The 24647-nt window shown below is 46.7% G+C and overlaps 1 protein-coding gene across 1 annotated transcript in view; it reads left to right on the forward strand.

Moving 5' to 3' along the window:
* PPIL4 (peptidylprolyl isomerase like 4) overlaps positions 1-24647 on the forward strand; it is a 272134-nt gene that overhangs the window by 63431 nt on the left and 184056 nt on the right. Inside the window, exon 5 of the mRNA XM_078648659.1 lies at positions 2380-2522. Within this exon, the coding sequence (XP_078504785.1) occupies positions 2380-2522 (143 nt within the window). The remainder of the gene's footprint in view (positions 1-2379; positions 2523-24647) is intronic.

Raw genomic sequence — 24647 nt, forward strand, 5'->3', positions numbered from 1 at the left:
TGTACTACATGTTGATTGAGTCATGCTATTGGTGACGGTGCTCTGTTGCTCATTTATTTTGTTCTACTAGTCTGCTTACTCAGACTGTGTCGACTGTAATTCATGACTTGGGGAGATAATTAATCAAGCCTTCATTTGAAGAGCCTGCAGATGCGTTGCTAGCTAGTTGTGGTGGAAATTGGGTTCCCCCAGGCCACCTTAGTCACTTGTAATCTAAGCTAAGTTAATGCCACCCTCCAGCGCCCTTAATGCCAAACGAGGACCCAAGGATAGGATCCAGCTTGCAGAATGTCTTTAGTGTGAGGAACAGCGGTAGGATAGCAAAATACTATTGGAGGCGCTTGAGCATTACTATGTATGACAAGATGAGACCACCAGCAACCAACAGTGACAGACCGTTCTAGAAACATACCTGTGTGGTAAGAGTCCTGACCACCTTAGTAAACTGGCTGATGAGGGGTGAAACCCCGAAACCGGTCCTAGGATGCTTGTTTCCAATCCAGGAATGACCTTGCCTTGCAGTTCGGGCTGGACTGTTCCATTGGGCACAGGGTCAAGACTGATTTGCATATGGCTGGGTTCAAACTGGAATGGCATGGTGAACAAAAAAATTATGGATTTAGGCCCAGATCTCTGTACTGGGGTGAATGTATGACATTGTTCTGCATTCTGTCCATCACTTGTTCTTTATGCCTTTGCCCTCAAAGAGGCCCTCGGCTGCATGGTAAATCTGGATACCCAGGTAGCAGAAGGCTGTATCCTCCCATTGGTGCTGGCCACCTTCAAGTCCAGGTCTATTCAAGGAATTTGTGGGGCCAGTGAGAAGAGGTAAAACCAAATTGTGTACCCAGAAGGCTGCTTATATTGGAGTGGTTTTGGTGCACATCTTGTAGATCTAGTAAAGCAATGTCAGCGTAATGCGATATGGTGTTGTATTATGTAGTGGTATCCCAACTCTCACCCTCCTATCTCTCCCTCACAGCCAGGGGTTATATGGCTAATGCCGAGGGGAGGAGGGAGAGGGGATAGCTCTGGTGGGTCTCCAAGTAAATAGGAAAAGAGGTGGAAATAAGACAGACCAGTCCGATTTCAGCCAGGGAAGTAGTATAGATGAGCTTTAGGAGCCTAATTTCCCGGGGCCCAGCATCATAAATGGTCCGTACCCAGAACAGGTAAATCCATCATTGAGTATTCAAGCTTTTTCCAGGTCTAAAACGAACACATGTTGCATTGGTCCATTTTTGGAGGGCACCTTCTATGATTGCTACAATAGTCTCCTATTCTCTGAGGTACTATAGCCCGGGATAAAGCCATTTTGGTCTTTATGGATGAGGTGGGAAAGCGTCTGTAGTATGATGTCTGTGAGGATCTTACTAAGGATTTTTGTAGTTTATGCTGAGGATAAGTATAGGGTGATAGGAGGCTCGAATCCTTGGTGTCTTTTCGGGGTTTCTGGGTTCAGACTAGTGATGCCTTGTAGAGTGTGGGGAGGTGTGGGGGCTGGGTAGGTGCAGTGGGGAAATAGACATCCTTTGGTCCATGCGGTCTCATACACCTTTGCTAGTTTTGGGAGCCAAAAGCGTTGAGTATGATGCACAATTCTAGGAGAAGACCTTTGGTACCGGAAGTCTTCCAGGGAGCCAGGTCTGTTACAGCCTTTTAATGTTTTGAATCATTTTAGGTGTCCCCTGTTTTATTTCGCAGCATTACGGGGAAAATGGAAAGGGGCAAGACAATGAAGTAATCATTTGGCTCTAATTAGGGAGATGTCTGGGTCCTAGTTATGGCATGTTGATGGGAACACAAACTTGTTTTGCCTTTATCCCGGCTGGACGAATTAGAGATTCAGACAACATCATTTAAATGTTGCAAATCTGAAGTGTTGAGGAAATGCTTTAAATTGTGACACATACTTAACTGCATGTCCTATGTTGGTGTCAACCTCACTACAGCTCCATCAGTTGGTGGCACAGGGCATGCAGCCTCTGGAGCTTTTAGAGTGTAGAAAAACGTAAAATGTATGTACACTTTCAAAGCTCCTGTAACAAAATAATATTTTGTTGCTAACCCAGCTCGGATAATGTGCAAATGTACTGTCTGTGTTCCCTTTAAAACAATTGCTTAGTAATATAACTTACTGTACCTAACATGTGTTGCCCCCTCACCCATCTGATTTGTTTCTTGATCAATTGCTTTATTCCCCCTTCAAAATCTCAGTCCAAAGGTGTGCAATAATAATTTCTTTAGGTGTCATCAACATGTTTCCTTTGCTGTTTTGGTTTGTATATGTAATCTGCAAGTGTTGACTTGTTTCTTTCTCCCCACCATTTCTGGAATCCTGGTTACCTAACAATATTGCCTTACCCTTTTCTCTTGCAGTTTCTCTTTACTACAGGAGAAAATCTAGACTATCTTGATGGTGTCCACACAGTGTTTGGTGAAATAAGCGAGGGCATGGATGTTCTGATGAAAATAAATGAGGCCTTTGTTGACAAGGAATTTGTGCCATACCAAGACATCAGGTGCGCTTCAGTTTAGGATTTTGTTTTGTTTCGGTTGTGAAGCATTTAAAAGTACAACATCCCTTCAAATGGGTCGGTTTATAACCGAGAAGATGCTGTTTTGTGAAACATTTGACTGCAACATCTGCGTTTCTGTGGTGATTTTTGTCTATGGATCATCCTTTAGTTCACCCATCTTTCTACTTTAGAAGTTGGTTATTAATGGAACGTATTTAAATGCGACTTTATTGCTAATGTTAGAATTAGTACCATACCAACTTATTTTTTTTAGATCAAGCCTAATTCTGCAAAACATTATCATGGTTGAAAAACAGCATGGACAGCATATAAAATGGACATAAAACTGTACTTTATGAATCTTGCAGAAATCTCCTGCTTTCATGTGACGACGCCCCCTTTTTAGGTCTCTCCTGGCGTTGCAGCGCAAAGCGTTGCTCGCTGGGCGAGAGATATTGTAAGAGAGCAGATTTCAGAATGGAACTTGAAGCCCCGCCCCTCATTTCCATTGGCTGGCGTCACCATTTATGCTAAACGGTGGCCTGCCATTGGAAATGGGTTTTTGTAGCTGCTGCACTTTCTCATTTTCAGACGTCCCATCCGGACAGGCTCGTCTGCTTTATGGCTGTCGTGAAGCAAATCATCTTTAGGGGTGGCAATCTGTTTCTAATTAGCATGGCCTTAGCGGCCATGCTAATTAGAAACAGATGGCCACCCCTAAAGATAAGAAAGTCTGCAGGCACTACCCTGCACACTGAGGTCAAACAAAATACAACAAATCCCATTTTTAAGCCGCTTCTTTTCATATCTGACGCCTAGGATATGTGAAGAGAATTAAAAAGACCCAGTGACTCCAGGGACAATAAAGAGACTTGTTTTTCTGTCTGAGAAGAGGAGCTCTAAGGAGGCCGTCCTTTCAGGTGCTACAAATATGTCCTTTCAAGGATGACTGCTCTCCTGTCTGCTCTAGGCGACTCTTCTGTACAACGCAAACACCTTACTGCTCCAGGCAAGCAGATTCGGAGCAAAGAGCTGCTTTTGTAGGTCTTCCGTCACTCATTCACTTTAGATCTCCCTCAGTCTTTCCCCCTCTCTCTCCCACCCATCGCTTTCTCCTATTGACATTTACTCTCCCCCCCCCTTTCTCCTCCTCCCTCCTTACCTTCTGTGTCCCTCTGCCAACTTTACAACCCCTCCATACACTCTGCCAACCCGGCCTGTCTCCACCTCCGTGCTCTCCGCCCTGCCCCCTCTTCCTCTCTTTCCAGCATCCCCTCTTTTCCCTCAGTTGGGAATACATCTTGCCGGTCCTTCTGCCGTGGCTATGCGCCCTCAAGTGATGGGATTGCGTTTCCTCTGTCAGCGCTGCGATGAGTCGTAGGCAGCTTCAGGTCACTTTTCGTAAAACAGAAGGGGGTAAAGGAATCTACCAGCGCGAGTACGTATGACTATCGAAAGAGGGAGCTATGTTTGTTATCCGTCGCTTATTTGTGCGTGTCTTAAAATGTACAAAGAATACAAAAAAAGTCAGTACGGTCTGAGGAGAAGCTTAATAAATCTATTTTGCAAAATACTATTTGCATTTAAAGAAAATGACGGTTTTAGCAGTAAGTACATGCACAAGAAACTACTGTTCGTCTTCCCCACCATCCAGTCCAGATTCAGACAAAACAGTTGTTGGTTATGTTTGTCCTACAGGCGCCTCCCTGTCTTATTAAAATAACTTCCTTTTTATATAGCACTTGCTACAGTTTTGTCTTTTCATAGCACCTCAAACAGCATGCATTAATATTACAGGACACATAAATACGTCATGGATCTGCTTCCAATGGATTTAAGAGAGTATGGCCCATCGGAGTAAGACGCATTCTGCACTGATTCTTCACAGGGGGAGGGGGCATGAAGTTCAAAGGCTCAACGGAGCCCCCATAACTATCCATATTAAAGTAAAAACACAGACTGTGGAATGGACTCTAAACCCTTGAATCTTATGTTGTGACAATATAAACCTTCTTTTTTTACCGGTTCATGTTTGGAAGCTTCTTTGTGAGTGTGCCAAGAGGCCGTGTCTGACGAGAGAGGCTCTAGAATGAAAGTATAACATTACACAGTCGGTTGGTAAATTTCACTCCAATTGTCTGATAGTGCAGCCCCTCACGAGTACAAAACGATAAAATCCGGAAATGGTGCTATAAGGCACCCAAAGCGGCATGGGCAGCAGACAGTGCTTTCTAACGTTGCATACACATACCCAATAATTCTGCAGTATACAGGACCAACGGTTCGCAGTGTTCTTAATAAAATAATTTGCCATTTCCACTTGTTTTCCCCGCCTTAATTATTTCAGTTGCAAAATTATTTGATTCCTCAGACCACGGGCTGTAGAAAGCTCAGTGGTTTAAAACATCTCAGTTGTTTGTGTGTCACACAGCTTGAGCCACACTGGACGACTCAGCCTTTCATCCTTCGGAGCTAGATAACATGAGTACCAAACTCATGAGATGGGAGATAACGCCTCTTTTCTTTTAAAACATGCTCAAAATCTAAACATCGGTGATGGCAATAATTGTTTTCCCAAGACACTACGAAGCAGTAATAGGGAGCAGGCGCTATTTACAGGCAGCGCTGTTCAGTGGCTTGCAGTGACCCGTGCGGCACAGCCCTTTGAACTGCACTCCAGTGACTTTAAAGAAAGACTCGTAGGGGAGGAGCCGCACGCGGAACCAAGATGGCCGCGTGAGCTCTTGGCTTCTGAGACCCCGGCAGCCTTCAACACTATCCTGTGCCCTGAAGGTACTATCGGCCGGCGGAAAGGAAGCGACGCTGGACGCTGCGCCTCTGGGCCCGCTCCGGTGTCGGGGGACGGAGCAACGTCAACCAGAGATTTGCGCCCCACAGCCCTTCAAGCCGGGGGCTAGAGTGATCGCCGGGCCCGGCGGCGAGTGGAACATCATCGGGGCCGGAAACCGCAAGTCACCGGCCCGCCCTCTTACAAGTCGCTGCCTAAGAAGTGCTTCGGGTGTTTCGGACCCGGTCTGCGGGGGTCCTGTGTCGAGCCGCTCGCCGCCCCTGCTGAGGTGATTAGAGACCACCGGGGAAGTGTTGAGGCACTAAGATCCGCAGTGAATGCAAAATTGGAGGAGCACTCCGTTATTTTCACTGTCTCTTAATGCTCAAATTAAACTCTATTCTTTATAAGTTTTTAATGAAAGCGTGCTATGGAGGTGGCACGTTTGTCCTGACCATGCCTGACTATGAACTCTATCTTAAGTGTGAGAAACACTTAACCTCTATGCACTGTTGCTAAGGTGGTATAAAACCTTAAGATTTGCTTTTTTTTCAGATGCTCTATTTGTCATACAAATTTTATGCAAATTGCTTTTGTAGGTTGATGCACCTTCTTTTTTCAAGACCAGTGAGTCTGTTTTCTATATTTTCCACACACCAGGGTGAGGGAAGATGGTTTTTCTGAGCACTCATGTTGCGTGTTTTTAATTGTCCAAGCCTTGTACCTTGTGTAAACTCTGACATCCACAAAATAACATACAGTTCGCTAATGGAAAATTATATTCAACTCCACAGGCCCCTGATGAAGAGCTCTCATGAGCTTGAAATGCATTAGGCATGAAAGACAAGTCGTCATTGATGGATTGTTGTATTAATTCTGAAATATGTTAAACAAAATGTTAAATATAAAGACCTGACCAGGACTCCGCAGGCACACGCCGGGAGCTGTTACAGACGGAAATATTTTTAAAATTGTTGTATAACCCTGTGTTTTTAAAATTTAAACCTACCTAAACAGCCGAGAGCGTTCTGGAGCATACGCCGGCTGCAACGATTCCCTACGCCATTCAGGCGAGAATTCTGGCCACGCCCACCTCACAGGCCACGCCCCCTGGGCAGACTATTTAAGCGCCAAACCGAGCGCTGATAGCAGACCTGACCAGGACTCCGCAGGCACACGCCGGGAGCTGTTACAGACCGGAAATATTTTTAAAATTGTTGTATAACCCTGTGTTTTTAAAATTTAAACCTACCTAAACAGCCGAGAGCGTTCTGGAGCATACGCCGGCCGCAACGATTCCCTACGCCATTCAGGCGAGAATTCTGGCCACGCCCACCTCACAGGCCACGCCCCCTGGGCAGACTATTTAAGCGCCAAACCGAGCGCTGATAGCAGACCTGACCAGGACTCCGCAGGCACACGCCGGGAGCTGTTACAGACCGGAAATATTTTTAAAATTGTTGTATAACCCTGTGTTTTTAAAATTTAAACCTACCTAAACAGCCGAGAGCAATCTGGAGCATACGCCGGCTGCAACGATTCCCTACGCCATTCAGGCGAGAATTCTGGCCACGCCCACCTCACAGTCCACGCCCCCAACAGCCTATATTATGTGCTGCCAGAGGAAGCGCAGCGGACGAGCGCAGCGGACGAGCGCAGCGGGAGCGCCGTTTGCGCGCCGAAGGCGCGCTTAAGGCAAGCCCGTCTGCGCCCGTCCGCGCCCGACCGGGACCAGGGGCCCAAACCCCTACATCTCCCACGCGTCACAGACAGTGTTACACAAGTAGTAGATTGAGAGACCTTTGTCCCGTTATACCTACCCTCTGTCATCATACAATGGAGCCACTGGACCTAGGTCCATGCCCTCATTGGTCATTTAGAGGAAGCTGCTTAGCGACAGCTGTCCTTAACCCGGAAGCGACTTTTGTTAAAGGGGGTCTCCTAAACTGCAGATCCATTAGCAAACACACTCTTCAGCTATGGGATCTCATATTGGAGGAGGACTTGCAGATACTGTTTTTAACGGAGACCTGGCTGGGAGAACACTCTGATCCAGACATAGTGGATACTATCCCTCCAGGCTACACCCTCCACAGACTTGACAGGATAAAAGGTAGGGGAGGCGGTATCGCCATTATCGTCAAACACCCGTTCGAGTGTGTCTTAAAGCCAGTAAAAATTGATGACAGCGAAGCAGGCGAATTCAGCATTAGAATGACTCAACATGAGAACATCTCGGGTATCCTAATATATAGACCCCCTGGGTCCCTGGGCAACTTCCGCAGTAGCCTACTAGAGGGGGTTGCTCAGACCGCTATCTAACACAAAAAAGTTTTGGTGCTGGGCGACTTAAACCTACACCTAGAGGATCAAGGACAGAAGGAGGCAGAAGATGTTCGTCTGGTCCTACAAGAACTACAGCTTAACCTGCTAAGTGTCGCAGCCACACATCAAAGAGGTCACTGTTTGGACCCCATTTTTGCGAGCTGGGATATGATAAAAGTACTCTCCCCTTGTCAGCTCCCGTGGACTGACCACTTCCTGGTCCCATTTCAATGTTGTTACCACACTGCTAGGACCAATGATAATGGGAAAGGAAACACTATGATACGCAGATGGAGACAATACTCCAAAGAAAACTTTATAAACGCCATCCAGAAAGCACAATCCCTTCGGTCCACGGATAGTGATCAGGCGAACAAGGATTTTAATCTACTTGTAACCGCCACCTTAGATGAGCTAGCTCCCATGTGCAAGGGTAAAACTAAAGAGGGCAGACAACGCACTGCCCCATGGTTCACTACAGAACTACAGCAAATAAAATCGAACTGTAAAAAGCTTGAAAGGACCTGGAGAAGGAACCCGAGTGTACAAGAAAAATACAGTTATAGCTCAGCTCATCGGAGCTATCAGTACGCGGTGCGTAGAGCAAAAGCCAAATACTTTCAGACGCGTATTGAGGATGCTGAGTGCTCCTCGCGAGAACTGTTTAGGATTTATAAAGAAATATCTCTAGTCTCTAGTTCGAATACCCCTACGAAGACCTCTATGGAAGGATGCAATAAAATCGCTGACTTTTTTTCTAATAAAGTCAAGAAGATCTACGCCTCATTCTCTCAACAACCAGAAAAGGGTATAGACTTTGTAGCAGACAGCTCAATGACAGCCTCTGATTCCTCACTACGAAATTTCGATGTCCCCGCAGCTGACAAACTAATAAAGATCTGTCGAAGTGTGAAGTCTGGGTCCCCTAATGATCCGGCCCCGGCCTGGGTATTCTTAGAGGGTCTAACAGCCCTGGAACCTCACATTAGACACGTCCTACAAACCTCCTTTTCCACTCAACGGGTTCCGATGGAGTGGAAGAAGGCCATAGTACTGCCAATAAGGAAAAAACCAACTGTAAGCCTGGAGGTACTGGAAAACCTCAGACCCATTTCCTTATTGCCGTACGTGGCGAAGGTGGCTGAGAAGGTGGTTAACGCTCAGCTCACAGAGCACCTGGAAAAATGGAATGTACTCCATCCCTCACAATCAGGATTCAGGGCGGGCTACTCCACGGAGACGGCCCTCCTAAGAGCTACTGAGACCTTAAGAGCAGGGGCAGATGCAGGTCATACTATGGCCTTGATTATGCTCGACCTAAGTGCGGCTTTTGACACCGTAGCACATTCCATCTTGCTACGGTGTCTGCAAGAAGCCGGGGTCGCTGGTCCTGCGCTGTGCTGGCTGAAATCGTTTCTGACGGAAAGATGTTTCCAGGTACAGCAAGGGACTTGCCGCTCAGTGGAGATGTCACTAGACCAGGGAGTGCCTCAGGGCTCAGCTCTGAGCCCCACTCTTTTTAACCTATACATGGCCTCACTAGCGAAAGTTGTACATTCCTATGGGGTGGAATTGGTGTCGTAGGCTGACGACACCCAGCTGCTTATCTCCCTATCGCAGAACACCTCCAACACCCCTTACAACTTTAAATCCTGTATGCAGGCTCTAGCAGAATGGATGGATGCCCATTGTTTAAAACTAAATGGCTCTAAAACAGAGGTGCTGGTGGTAGGGGGAAAAAGTGAAAACTGGTCGGATGAGTGGTGGCCTTCATGTCTGGGCCCTACCCCAATTCCATGTCAGGAGGCTAAGAATTTAGGGATCTGGATGAACCCTGCTCTCTCATACGATGGCCACATCAGGCGTCTTGTGGGCAAATGTTTTGGAGTACTAAAGACTCTAAACAAAACCTTAGACCTCCTCCCTCTATCGGCCAGAAGGACACTAACGCAGGCACTGGTGACCTCGCGATTAGATTATGGCAACATCTTATTCCTTGGGGCAACCGAGGGCAGCATAGGTCGCCTACAAGTTATACAGAACTCCGCCGCCAGACTGGTGCTAAGAAGACCTAGGAGAGCCAACTCGAAAATGGCGCTGGATGCGCTTCATTGGCTACCCGTGAAGAAGCGTGTGCGGTATAAGTGCCTCCTCTTCTGTCACCGTATCGTCTGGGACAGGTCACCGACTTACCTTAGGGATCTAGTCAGCAGATACGAACCAACTAGAACCCTTCGGTCGGAGGGCGCCGGACTGCTGACAGTCCCTAGGATTAAGAAGGCCAGAATGGGTGGACGCTCCTTTGCACTCCAAGCAGCTCAACAGTGGAACAAACTTCCCTTTGCACTGAGACTGGAGAGCAGTGAAACGCGGTTTAGGGCTCTGCTTAAAACTCATTTATACTCCTCATAAATCCTGGTAGTTTGTCTGCTGATCCATGGACAGTGTCAGCGCGGGGACACGCCGTGATGGCGTTACTGAGCGCTCTACAAACAAAATTATATTATATAAAGAGAATTCAACTTATTGTGACTGAATACAATAATGTTCGAAATGATTTGCGTTGGTTGATTTGTGTTCATATAAATCAAGTTCATGATATTTGTGAAAAGCAATTTGCATAAAATTTGTATGACAAATAGAGCATCTGAAAAAAAAGCAAGTCTTAAGGTTTTATACCACCTTAGCAACAGTGCATAGAGGTTAAGTGTTTCTCACACTTAAGATAGAGTTCATAGTCAGGCACGGTCAGGACAAACGTGCCACCTCCATAGCACGCTTTCATTAAAAACTTATAAAGAATAGAGTTTAATTTGAGCATTAAGAGACAGTGAAAATTACGGAGTGCTCCTCCAATTTTGCATTAATTTTGAGACGTTGTCCACACGGAGTTCAGCACCCAATCATGGCATTTGCACAAATTTCAAGCATAACAGAAAATAAAGCGAATACTTTAGCATACACAAGTGAACAAGCAGATGATATTTACGCTCTAATACAAGAAGTCAGAGCCTCCAATGTACAAGGCAACACCATAATTCAACAAATAAAACAATTGGAATATCTGGCTAAATGCGAAGTAAATCAAAAATTGCACGCATTAACTTTGGTGCAGTACCACAGGGTGAAAAGGATTCCACGAGGATTAAGGATGTCTATTAAACCAATGCTATACAGATTTCACCTGAATAAGGAGTTTATGGAGAAATGGTACTCCATTTTAAATAAATGTTCGTTGGACTTGATACTGTTACTAATTGAGGAACTGGCAAAGGTCATTCGCGAACTAACAAGTGAGATTGACGAACTTAAAATGAATTTGGAGACACGGATGGACAAAGATGACTGGGAAAAAAACATCAATGAAATCAACGCAAAACTTGATAAATATTCAAAGGAGCTACAAGAAGGCAACACGAAAGTTCAAACGTGATACGTTGGACTACAAATTAAATGAAGTCTATACGTGGGCTGAGGTTTATGCCCAACGAAGAATATACCCAAAGAAAAAAGCTCCAACAACTTCAGAAGAAAGCCTAGTTTCTGATAGTGATTTGAATACCAACAGGCGCCCAGCACAAACTCAAATTGTTGAAAGTCCAGCATCAGCAAATCAAGTTCCCATAGATTCGTCAAAAACTACAGGCACAAGCCAGTCTTTTTTTAGCCCAGGTAGGGGATTCAAGCCAACCACCAGGGAAACCGCAAAAAAAAACTTGGCACAAAACAAGGAGAGGAGGCCGAAGGAGCTCGCACAAGGAGCATGAGACAAACTTAGTGTTGAACATTTCCAAAACACAACTAAGTGAAGATGAAGTAAGAGTATTAAACAAAGGTTTGGGGTTTGTCCCCACATATGACACCAACCAACTGGAGTGTGAGATCGCTTTCTACAGATTCATGCGTGTACTGAAAATCAAACATTTCTTTACAAACGTGGTACCAGCACAAACAGACAGAGAGGAACCAGAATATTTGGAATTTAAACCCAAATCCAAATTTCAGGCACCAACATCACATAAAATCCTTGACGCCTTTGAAAATGCAGTGTTGAATGATCTGGATAGCCTAAAGATAAGGAAATCCAAAAGAAAGAATGTATCAGTATATGACAGAAGTATCATCAAAGGATTGCAAGAGAACCACAGCATTTTGATTCAAAAGGCTGATAAAGGCGGTTCCATCGTCGTTATGGACAAGAGCATGTACAACCAAAAAGTAGAGGAACATGTGGCAGACACATCTACCTACTTTGAACTGGATAAAGATCCCCTTTAAGAATTACAAACAGTGTTACAAGGGATTTTGACACAATCACATGACTTAGGTTCTATCTCAATCACCACAAAACAATTTCTAACTGTTCAACACCTGAGGAGACCACTCCTTTATATGCTCCCCAAGGTGCATAAAAATCTACATAACCCACCTATGCGCCCCATCGTGACCGGATGTGGCACCATTTTTGAACCATTGGGTCAATACATGACAAATTTCTCCAACCATTTGTGCAGAAATGGCCCTCGTATATAAAGGATACCAATGATTTTCTACTGAAACTCAAAGATATCAAGCTAACAAGCCAACCTCTTCTGTGTACAATCGACGTGAAATCGTTGTACACTTCCATTCCTCATTCATCTGGTTTGGAGGCCGTGGAATGGGCCTTGTTGCAGCAACCTAATGTGAAAGCAGAGAAAGTTTTTATCTTGGAACTTTTACATTTCTGTCTATACCACAGTTATTTTCAATGGTCCTCAAAGTTTTTCCTTCAACAAAACGGGACATCCATGGGATTTGCCGGGGCTCCGGCGTACGCCATTACCTTTATGGCAAAGTTCGAGGCTGATTTTATTTACAACAACAGTACATGGAATAACCACGCAATCTTTTACCGGAGATTTATAGACAACATCTTTGTGTTGTGGTCTGGATCAAGGGAACATCTGGAAGCAGAAATTGGAAGATTACATTTTTGCACAGAGCACATTGAATTCACACACACGATCAGCGATATAGAACTGTCATTCCTGGACGTGATGATCAACATCCAAGATGTAGAAATGAAAACGACAGTTTCAGAAAAATCACAGATGTGAATAATTCTTTATTATTCCAGAGCTTTCATCCACAAAATCTCAAAAACAATCTACCGGTCTCACAATTTATGCGCATTAAAAGAATTTGCTCTAAAGAAGAGGACCTGAATACCCATCTCACTCTACAACAACAGAGATATAAGGAGAGAGGATACCCAGATGATATCCTGACGAACGCAAAAAAAAGAATACAAACATACAGCAGGGAAAATCTTCTGGTACAGAAACCCAAGAAAAAATTGGAAAGACATGTGTTTGTTTCTACATTTTCCACGTCGTCATACAAATTGAAGAATATCATAAACAGACATTGGGAGCTTTTACAAAATGAAACAAATTTTAATGGGATATTCATCCAGAAACCTCTTTTTGCCTACACCAGATCTAAAAATTTCAAGGAACTGTTAATGACCCCGACTAGACAAACAGAGGAGAACCACAGAGGAATGAAAAAGTGCCACAATTGTGTTCATTGTTGAAATGTAATAGAAGGAAGAAAGCTAAATCATCCGAGAACTGGAAAAGAAATGAATCTACATTACGATGGAGATTGCAACTCCAAAAACTTAATCTATTACATTGTGTCCCTGTGGGAAAATTTACACAGGAAAAACGGAAAGAAAACTCAAGACCAGAATATCGGAACATAAGAGTACGATAAGAAATAAGAATTTGAAAAGTAACTTGGCCAAACATTGGAATGAGAATAATCACAACATAGCCCAGATCAGGTTTTCCATTCTGGAAATAGTGAAAACATACGAGGGGGTAGATCTCACCAGATCCCTCCTCCAAAGAGAAATTCATTGGATCAGAAATCTTGATACACAAGAACCGAGGGGGTTAAATGAAAAAGTTGATTTATCATGCTTTTTATGACACTTTCACCTTGAACCTGCTAAAAGTTGATGTTTGCATACAGAAATGTGTAAATCACACGTCAGTATTCCTTGTAAATATGTACGCATTAAGCAACATGTTAATATACTTCTTCATCCCTCATTTTTTCTATGTTAATTTTTTATTATTTATTCACCCCTTCATCCTGTGCACCTCGCTTCGGTGTAGTTTTGGCTGAATATATTTCAATATGGCGCTCGAGTTCGAGCGGTCTATTAGTTTGTTTTTGAGGAGTTGTTTAGTCCGTTTTTGGTTTCCGCTGTGAAGGCGTTGCGGTGAGGTAAAGAGGAGAAGTCAGACGAGTATCGAGTGTACCGCCGAGCGAAGGTTTCCTTGAATACACGCGAGTAATTATACAGCAGAACAGTCAATCCAGACGTGAGCATTGTAGGCTGATTTTGCACACTCTTGAGTATAGTACTTGGAAGCAGTTTAGAATAGACACAGTTTTTGTTTGTGTCTCCGCACCCACAGGAGAAGTTGAAAGCCCGCCAGCAGTCATTTGGAAATAGATGTCAGGTGTCAGTAGCGCCAACAATACTAAGCCACTAACCTTCAGAACGGCCAGCAGGAACGACGCCGTGAAGAGTAGTTCCCAATGTCCCCTAAACACTACACCCTCCACAATGTAGCTGAACACTATGGGTAGTGAAGTATTCTAGGGAAAAGGGGAAGGGGCAAAAATAATAAAAGAAGCCTGTTCCGTCACAGGAATGGGAGACCTTTTTCTATACTCCCTCTGGGACCCCTGCAGTAGGATGAAAACAAGAACAGAAATGAGTAGCACCACAATCACTCCCAATCCTACTAAGACAAACACCATCCGTACTCACTTACATGAATGTGTCCCTGTTATAGTTCCAAAGGACTGTTCTTAGTGCAGAGGGGTGTCTTTTAAGGAGAGCACCTGTGAGCGCTGGTCTTGCTTGTGGTGAGAAAAGAATGCAGGCAGGCGCAGTCTCTGTCTCTCCTGTGGCTCCTATCTCCGGAGCAACTGAGGTACACGAAGGGTGGCTTGCCAGGTCCGTGGGGCACCGGTAAATCCAAGGAAAGAAATGCTTGCCAAAGAAAACAAATGTGAGCAGAACAAATGTCTCTACGGTTCGGTTCCAGAACCGGGACTGCTAGTTAGAAAAAAACAAAGTTCCGCTGTAGGGAGGTTAACCACCACGCTCCCACACAGCGCAAAGGGTCGGCGTCTCCTGTTCGGCTCCAGGGAACAGAGACGCGGCACCTCCCTCTGTTCCGCGGAATTGGCCGCGAACAAAGGCAGGAGAACTGAAAGCGCGGTTGCGCTTCAAGGAATGCGTTTCAATCAGGCAGAAAACGCACGTCGGCAGGACTTCGGGAATCGTAGAAAAGCAACGGCAATCAGGATCCAAGCTCCGTAGGCAGATTGTCAAGCCCCGTTTCAAATATAGGCGGGACAAATAGGAGTGTGCTCCTTCCTGTCAGTCTGCGATCTGCCTCTTGGCCTTATGGGAGATGTAGTCCCTGACACTTTCATACGTGTCAGGCGCAATCGGGAAAGGTGAGGGTTGGGGGATGCATACCGACTCGTGACCATGACAGAACCCCCTCTCAAGGACCGCCGACTCGGTGGTCGACCGGGCTTTCCCGGATGGGCGGTATGGAACTCTTCTAGCAGGTCGGGACAATTGAGGTTTTCTGCAGGTTCCCAAGTTCTTTCCTCCACCCCAAACCCTTTTCAGTCCACCAGATATTGAACCCTCCCACGCACTAATCTGGAGTCCAGAAGGGACTGAACCTCGTACTCATCCCACCCCTCTACCTCAATGGGTGTAGGACGAATTGGCAACCTTGTGCTAACAGGGCATGGGAGAAGGAGAGAGACGTGAAAAACAGGATGGATGCGCCAGGAAACGGGCAAGGATAGTCGCATGGATACTGGGTTGATGACTTCCTCTATGCCATAGGGTCCCACATATCGGGGTTTCAGTTTGTTCACGCCTTTCAGAGGCAGATTTTTTGTGCTTAACCAGACTTTGTCCCCTACTTGATAGGCGGGTTCAGGAGTCCTCTTCCTATCTGCTTGTTGCTTTTGAAATCGTTGGGCAGTAAGCAAATGCCGCCTTGCATCCGTCAACACCGCCTTTAGGTGAGCGTGGTGTTCACTAACGCTTGGCAGACGAGACTGGATAGGCCATTCAAAAGGGAGCATGTTAGGATGGAATCCGTTGACACAAAAGAAAGGGGAGCACCCCAACGTAGTGTGGTCTGAGTTGTTGTATGTGAACTCTGCAGCCCATAATAACGGATACCAATCGGTGGCGTTCTGTAAGGTAAAACACCGAAGATACTGCTCCAGGGTTTGGTTTAGGCGTTCCGTTTTTCCATCTGTTTGGGGGTGATAGCTGCTAGATAGTTTAGCATCAATGGACATGGAGTTGCACACTGCCTTCCAGAAACGGGATATGAATTGTGACCCTCTGTCCGTGATGATAACATTAGGTATCCCATGTAAACGTACAATGTTCTGTAGAAAGACAAAAGCTAGCTCCGCTGATGTGGGTAATCTTTTGAGTGGTATGAAATGGCCCATCTTTGATAAGTGATCCACCACGACTAAGATAGTGGTGAATCCTTCACATGGGGGCATCTCCATGATGAAGTCCATAGAGACGGTGTGCCATGGCTTAGGAGGAACGGGGAGAGGGCGTAGAAGTCCTGTTGGTCTTGCATGGCTTGCCTTTCCTTGTGCACATACTGCACAGGTCTGTAGGTACTTCTCCACATCCCTTCGCAGCGATGGCCACCAGAATGAGCGTTCTATGGTGGCTATGGTTTTAAACCGTCCCAAGTGTCCTCCCAGGTTGGAGTCATGAGCCCATGCCAACACCTTTTTCTGGAGAGTGTAGTGAGGGACAAATAGCGCATGCGACTGGTACAGCAATTCTTCTTTTTTGGTACGGGATTCAGGATTCTCTTGAATCCAGGCATCGCTGTCTAGGTCTGAGATTGCCACCTTTAAGTCGTCCAAGAAGTCATGGGTCTCGATCAACGCTAGTTGTGATCCAGGAAAACATGATGCTGGCAATATATGGGGTATGTCAGTGCTTTCTCCCTGGCCCGCTTCGTGAATGTCTTCGTTACGCGACAAGGCATCCGCCTTCCCATTTTGGGGCCCCGGTTTGTACTTTATCACAAAGTCGTAGTCGGCAAAGAATAATGTCCATCTCAATTGCCGAGGTGTCAACGCCTTTGCTGTCGTTAGAAATAGCAAGTTTCTGCGGTCTGTGTAGATTTCAACCACTTGACGTGCCCCCAGAAGGTAGTGTCTCCATTCTTCGCATGCCCTCTTTATTGCAAGCAGTTCCTTGTCGGATATGGAGTAATTTACCTCGCTGGGAGTCAGTTTCTTCGAAAAATAGGCAACTGGGTGAAGTTGCCCCGTGGACGGGTGTCTCTGGGAGAGCACTCCGAGTGCGTACTATGAAGCATCCGTCTCTAGGATGAAAGGCAATTGAGTGTCTGGATGTCGGAGGATTGGAGCTTGTGTGAATCGTTCTTTGAGTGTCTCGAAGGCCCTCGCGGCGTCTTTTTCCCATACAAAGGGGGCATTTTTTCTGAGAAGACTTGAGATGGGTTGGGTGATTCTTGAAAAGTCTTTAATGAAGCGCCTGTAATAGTTCGCGAATCCCAAGAAACACTGGACGGCCTTCACATTGGAAGGTGTTTTCCAGCAGGTTATCGCCTCCACCTTGCCTTTTTCCATTTGGAATCCGTCTTTGTTTATGATGTACCCCAGAAAGGCTATTTCTCGGACGTGGAACAAGCATTTCTCCAGTTTGGCGTACAGGGAATGGAGTCGGAGACGCTCTAGTAAGGTCTTCACGTGCTGTACATGTTCTAGAAGAGTGGTGGAATAGATCAGAATATCGTTGATGTAGACGATGCATATAGTGTCTAGCAATCCTCTCAGTACTTCATCCATGAAGTACTGAAACGCCGCGGGGGCGTTACAGAGCCCGAAAGGCATCACTCTGTATTCCTAGAGTCCGAATTTAGTTCTGAAGGCAGTCTTCCATTCGTCCCCTTGTTTCACTCTCACTAAATGGTAGGCTCCGCGTAAGTCCAGTTTCGTGAAGTACTTGCTCCCTTTCATTTGATCTAGTAAAACCGGAATCAAGGGTAAAGGGTAACGTTTTTTTATCGTGATACGATTAATAGCCCGATAGTTGATACACGTGCGAAGTTCATCACAATCCTTCTTCGAAATGAAAAAGAGGGGCGAAGAAGCTGGTGAGGAGGAATGTCTGATGAAACCGGAGGCAAGGTTTTCATCAATATAATTACGGAGGTATTGCGTTTCCGGTTCCGTTAAGGCATACACCCTGCTACATGGTATTTCTGCTCCAGGGGTCAGCTCTATTCGGCAATCATATGCTCGATGTGGGGGCAGTTGAGTGGCCAATTGTTTATCGAACACCGTTCGATATTCTTCGTATTCCCAGGGCAAGATGGTCGTGTTGCAAGATTCCAATGGGAGGCAAGCAGTAGCTAAGAAGACGGCCTTGTTGCCTTTATGTTGCTTCTCCGTTAAAGTCCTCTTCTGTGTACAGTGTTCTAGACAGTACAAGGAGTCCATCTGTACTGAGCGCTCGGCCCATTTGATAGTAGGATTATGTACCACGAGCCATGGCATGCCCAATATTAGCCGGAATTGCGGGGCGTCTATGACATCGAATTGGATAGATTCATAATGCCTTTCTCCTAGCTTCATAAGGAGAGGAACCGTGTGATACCAGACAGGTCCCGATGTGAGGGTTTTTCCATCTACAGCATGGACTTGAGTGGGGCTTTTCTTCTTCTGCCATTCCACTCCTATCAATCGAGAGTATGTTTGGTCAATAAAATTGCCGGTTGCTCCGGAGTCTATCAAGGCCGCTACCAAGATGTGATGGGTCTCTTCTTGATACAACTGCACTTCCACAGTGAGGTGGGCTGCTGTACTCCGGAGGGTGTTTGCCATTACTGAAGAGATCGTCGTCCAGGCGCCTGTTGAACCAGTGACCTCCCCCTGGTTCAAGCCTGTTCGTTTCCCGACCCTTCAAAACCTCTGATCACGGCTTGTCCTTTTTGCCCCGATTTCTGGATAGGGACTTGGGCTCGAGCTCGACAGTCCTTGATAAAATGGCCTGCCTTTCCACAATACATACAGAGCATCATTCTCCTTCTTTTGTCTCGCTCTTCCGCCGTCGGGGGGGCCCCGGATTCCTCCAATCTGCATAGGTTCTGGTTTATCGCTCTGTTTTGTAGTATCTTCTTGAAGTGTTCTAGGTCTAGAAGGCAAGAAACGAATGTCGGCTTTATTTCTGTCGCCTGTTCGAGTAAGCGGTGATCCAGTTGCACCGTGAGGTCTATCATTTCTTCACAAGTCTGCGGCAGTTGCACCACCTGTGCTAGCACATCCTTTAGTTCCCCCCGCAGTCCTTGATAGAAAAGGGAAGTCCTTTTTGCTGGAGGCCAATCAGATTCTACTACTAGACGATTGAAGGTGGTGATGTACGACAGGAGATCTTGAGAACCCTGACGAAGGGTTAATAACTCCCGATCTAAGGTTAGCATGTGTGACTTGCGATCAAACAGTTTTCTCATCTCAAGGCAGAATTCGGCAAAATTCTGCAAGACAGGGTCATTGCGTTCCATTAGAGGAATGGACCAACTCGCCGCATTTCCGCCCAGATACGACATCATAAACGCAGTTTTGGTTGCTTCATCACGGAACACAGCAGGTTTGCACAAGAAATGAAGGCGGCACTGGTTCAGAAACGTTTCAAATTTCTTTGGATCCCCGTAAAACCTCTCAGGAGGGGCCAATGGTATTCCGGAGTGCTGGAGTACATGCACCGTCGGAACAGGTCCTGCATGTGTATGGGCTTCAGAACTAGGAGTAAAGAATCCTCCGTCGGGAGGAGTGAAGGTTGAGGGCTGGGTGGCCTGAGAAGGAGGGGGTAGGGTCACTTCTCGTATATACGTTTTACCTCCTTGCCTAGAGATACCCGCCACCTCTCTCCTAATGGTATCCATCTCCTTCCTGAGTTCTTGGTTTTCTACTCTGGAAGAATGTACCTCATGCTGTAAGGCATTAAAACTTTCCAAGAGCGAGGTGAGCACTGCATTAGTATCCATCGCTCGGGCTGGCCAGTAACGTGGGCTTGACAATCTGTCAGGTGTCAGTAGCGCCAACAATACTAAACCGCTAACCTTCAGAACGGCCAGCAGGAACGACGCCGTGAAGAGTAGTTCCCAATGTCCCCTAAACACTACACCCTCCACAATGTAGCTGAGCACTATGGGTAGTGAAGTATTCTAGGGAAAAGGGGAAGGGGCAAAAATAATAAAAGAAGCCTGTTCCGTCACAGGAATGGGAGACCTTTTTCTATACTCCCTCTGGGACCCCTGCAGTAGGATGAAAACAAGAACAGAAATGAGTAGCACCGCAATCACTCCAATCCTACTAAGACAAACACCATCCGTACTCACTTACATGAATGTGTCCCTGTTATAGTTCCAAAGGACTGTTCTTAGTGCAGAGGGATGTCTTTTAAGGAGAGCACCTGTGAGCGCGGGTCTTGCTTGTGGTGAGAAAAGAATGCAGGCAGGCGCAGTCTCTATCTCTCCTGTGGCTCCTATCTCCGGAGCAACTGAGGTACACGAAGGGTGGCTTGCCAGGTCCGTGGGGCACCGGTAAATCCAAGGAAAGAAATGCGTGCCAAAGAAAACAATTGTGAGCAGTTCAAATGTCTCTACGGTTCGGTTCCAGAACCGGGACTGCTAGTTAGAAAAAAACAAAGTTCCGCTGTAGGGAGGTTAACCACCACGCTCCCACACAGCTCAAAGGGTCGGCGTCTCCTGTTCGGCTCCAGGGAACAGAGACGCGGCACCTCCCTCGGTTCCGCGGAATTGGCCGCAAACAAAGGCAGGAGAACTGAAAGCGCGGTTGCGCTTCAAGGAATGCGTTTCAATCAGGCAGAAAACGCATGTCGGCAGGACTTCGGGAATCGTAGAAAAGCAACGGCAATCAGGATCCAAGCTCCGTAGGCAGATTGTCAAGCCCCGTTTCAAATTTAGGCGGGACTTAAATAGGAGTGTGCTCCTTCCTGTCAGTCTGCGATCTGCCTCTTGGCCTTATGGGAGATGTAGTCCCTGACACTTTCATACGTGTCAGGCGCAACCGGGAAAGGTGAGGGTTGGGGGATGCATACCGACTCGTGACCATGACAATAGATCGGTTAACTTTCACGTTTCAGAATAAGGTAAGACATTTGGTGATGAGCCGACAGGTGGCTTGACCGTCTATAGAGTTTTTTTAGTAATGTCAGTTTTTCAGTATTGTCGGATTTTTCGTTGTAGGTTGATGCACCTTCTTTTTTCAAGACCAGTGAGTCTGTTTTCTATATTTTCCACACACCAGGGTGAGGGAAGATGGTTTTTCTGAGCACTCATGTTGCGTGTTTTTAATTGTCCAAGCCTTGTACCTTGTGTAAACTCTGACGTCCACAAAATAACATACAGTTCACTAATGGAAAATTATATTCAACTCCACAGGCCCCTGATGAAGAGCTCTCATGAGCTTGAAATGCATTGGGCATGAAAGACAAGTCGTCATTGATGGATTGTTGTATTAATTCTGAAATATGTTAAACAAAATGTTAAATGTAAAGAGAATTCAACTTATTGTGAATGAATACAATAATGTTTGAAATGATATGCGTTGGTTGATTTGTGTTCATATAAATCAAGTTCATGATATTTGTGAAAAGCAATTTGCATAAAATTTGTATGACAAATAGAGCATCTGACAAAAAAGCAAATCTTAAGGTTTTATACCACCTTAGCAACAGTGCATAGAGGTTAAGTGTTTCTCACACTTAAGATAGAGTTCATAGTCAGGCACGGTCAGGACAAACGTGCCACCTCCATAGCACGCTTTCATTAAAAACTTATAAAGGAGGAGCTACGTCAGCAAGCAAGATGGCTGCTTAGGCTCCCGGCTCCGTCGACGCTCGCAACCCGCCGCGATATCCTGCATGTTATCCTGACTTAACGCCTAGTCTCTGTGTGCATGAACTGTCCCGCACTCCGATGGTGAAATCCGGAAACTTTTATCAGCTTGTTTGACGGAGTTACATCGAGTGCAAGTTTGCGGCCTGCTCCAGCGGTGAAGCCGGGGCCTGGAGTACTTTCACGGCCGGGCTGTAGTGCAACAACATCGGCCAGGAGACACAGGCTGGGCCCGGTCGACCGGAGTGGAGGCTTTGTTTCAGCCCGGATTTGGTGGCGATCGTCTTCAGTGCTCAGTATCGACGGAGGAGTGAGCCTGCGTGCTGCTGGCTGCGGGTGGGGGCCCCCGTCCCGCGCCCCCGGTTTGCTCCCGCCGGGGTTCGGTGGTTCGGGGTCACTGGCCTGCGGCCTTAACTGGGTTGACTGTGGTTGCGAACAAAGACTGGTCACCTTTCGCAATTGCACGTTCGAGATCCTGTCTATCCCCCCCCGTGGGTGCCGGAATCACCCGGGGAGGTGATAGTGATTGAAACCGAACACGAGATTATGGATAGAACGGTGCATGAGCCATCGCTGCGGTTAATACTGGCAGAACTTTGGGCATTCCGCTCACATGTGAATACTTTGCTGAGCAAGTTGGACTCGCGCCTATCTGAAATTCTCCTGGCGGAACCGGGCCCGGCCTTATTGTTGAAACGGGATTCTGCAGCCATTCAAAACGCGGCCATTTTGACTCCGTGCGAGGACCCCGTGAAGAAACGAGTACTGGACTCATCGGATGGTGCCCTGGTGGACGGCGTTCCCAAGGATGGCATGGGATTGCTGAACTTTTCACCACTGCCGGCTTTGGAGATATCGTCAGGCGTTCCCCTCCCGGAGACTTTTGTCTGTGACTTTCCATCTCTTTTGTGGTCATCTTCTCCTTTCCTGGCGACGCTGCGACTCCTGTTCAAGACACATTGGGACTGTTCATCTCGGAGGGAGAGTTCGTCTGCATCTATGGTTCTTGAGGACTCACTGCCTGCTGGTAGCCATGGGCTGATTTCTGCTGACTCTTCTTTTCTCTATTGCTTCTTTGTGTGCCTCTGGGTCTCGCTGGAAGGGGTTCGTGTTTTTGTTCGGAAGGGCCAAGGTTAAGATCGGCTGGATCGGGATGGGTTAGCATGGCTTTTACAAGTGTTGGACCTGCGGCTGTTTGCTCTAAGAGGCTGGGCGATGTCTCACGGTACCCTCTAATTTCTCTACATTGCTGTCATAAGGTTATCTTTTACTGATAGGGGGTGGCTGTTTCAGGCGGGTGGTCTCAAGGGGCTGGGAGCCCACATGGATATGCCCTCCTCCGCTCTTCTTTTTCCTACCTTTTGGGGTTTTAGTTGTTAGGGGCGACAGGCACGCTGCTAGTGGGGTCAGGCTGTAGCCATTTGCAGAGGTGCAGGGTGGGGGGCTGAAGGTTTTTTTTTTTTATTTTGCCTTTTTTATTTTCTATGGCCTTCCTTCTTTTTCTTTCTTTTTGTAGGGTCAGTATAACTATGAATCATTCGGATACTTATCGTATGCTTGTACTTCGTGCTTTCGCTTCTATGATATTTTGATTTGTGGGCGGGCAGGCCTCGAGTATTGCCGCAACATGGAAATGTATATTGTGTGTTCTTCTGTATCGACCTATATGCTCTGGCACCAAATCTCCATTATAGTGGTCATTATATGTATATCCTGTTTTTTACCCTGCCCCCCCGCTTCTTCTGTTTGATTGTATGGCACCTGATCCTCTCTTATATACTATAAAATGAAACCTCTGTCTTATCCTGAACTCCGACTATGCATTCCAATGCAAGCTTTATTCTAAATCGCTGCCGGACCTTTGGGTTATCGGCTGCTGAGCTGTGTCGTATTGTGATGTTACCGAATTTTAATTTGTCTAGCGGCCGGCCCCTGCGGTTGTAGGCCCATGCTTGTATCTCTACTGAATGCTAAAATAAAGGTTTTCTTAAAAAAAAAAAGAAAAAGAAAAAAAAAACTTATAAAGAATAGAGTTTAATTTGAGCATTAAGAGACAGTGAAAATAACGGAGTGCTCCTCCAATTTTGCATTCACTGCGGATCTTAGTGCCTCAACACTTCCCCGGTGGTCTCTCATCACCTCAGCAGGGGCGGCGAGCGCCTCGACACAGGACCCCCGCAGACCGGGTCCGAAACACCCGAAGGACTTCTTCTGCAGCGACTTGTAAGAGGCCCGGCCGGTGACTTCCGGTTTCCGGCCCCGATAATGTTCCACTCGCCGCCGGGCCCGGCGATCACTCTAGCCCCCGGCTTGAAGGGCTGTGGGGCGCAAATCTCTGGTTGACGCTGCTCCGTCCCCCGACACCGGAGCGGGCCCAGAAGCGCAGCGTCCAGCGTCGCTTCCTTTCCGCCGGCCGATAGTACCTTCAGGGCACAGGATTTGGCACAGGATAGTGTTGAAGGCTGCCGGGGTCTCAGGAGCCAAGAGCGGCCATCTTGGTTCCGCGTGCGGCTCCTCCCCTACGAGTCTTTCTTTAAAGTCACTGGAGTGCAGTTCAAAGGGCGTGGTGACTGTGGCCTCTGGGGTCACAGGTGACTGAGGCCTCTGGGGTCACAGGTGACTGAGGCAAGGCTGAGAGAGGCACTTTGACGAGACTGAAATATAGTGCTGTTTGGGCGTGCTTGACAGTGGATGGGGCACTGATGGACCTGTTCTGGACCCCGCCGGAGATAGACGACAGAGAGAGCTGAGATAGTGGCCGCAAACCGTATGCGCTACCTCCATGCCGGAAGTGATAGGGGCCACCTGGTGCTGTCCTGGTGTTCGCTCCAGAGGTTGCGATTTGGTAGAGGTGTACCTGCTGCCTCCCGATGCGTGATATACCGCAGCTTACACATGAAGTGTAGTGAAGTTGCTGAGACAGTCATCGCTCGAAAGCACACCCGGATTAGGACCATAACAATATATGCATACCTAGATTGGGGTGCG

The sequence above is a fragment of the Lissotriton helveticus genome, chromosome 6, assembly GCF_964261635.1.
Source record: "Lissotriton helveticus chromosome 6, aLisHel1.1, whole genome shotgun sequence".
Taxonomy (NCBI): Eukaryota; Metazoa; Chordata; class Amphibia; order Caudata; family Salamandridae; genus Lissotriton; species Lissotriton helveticus.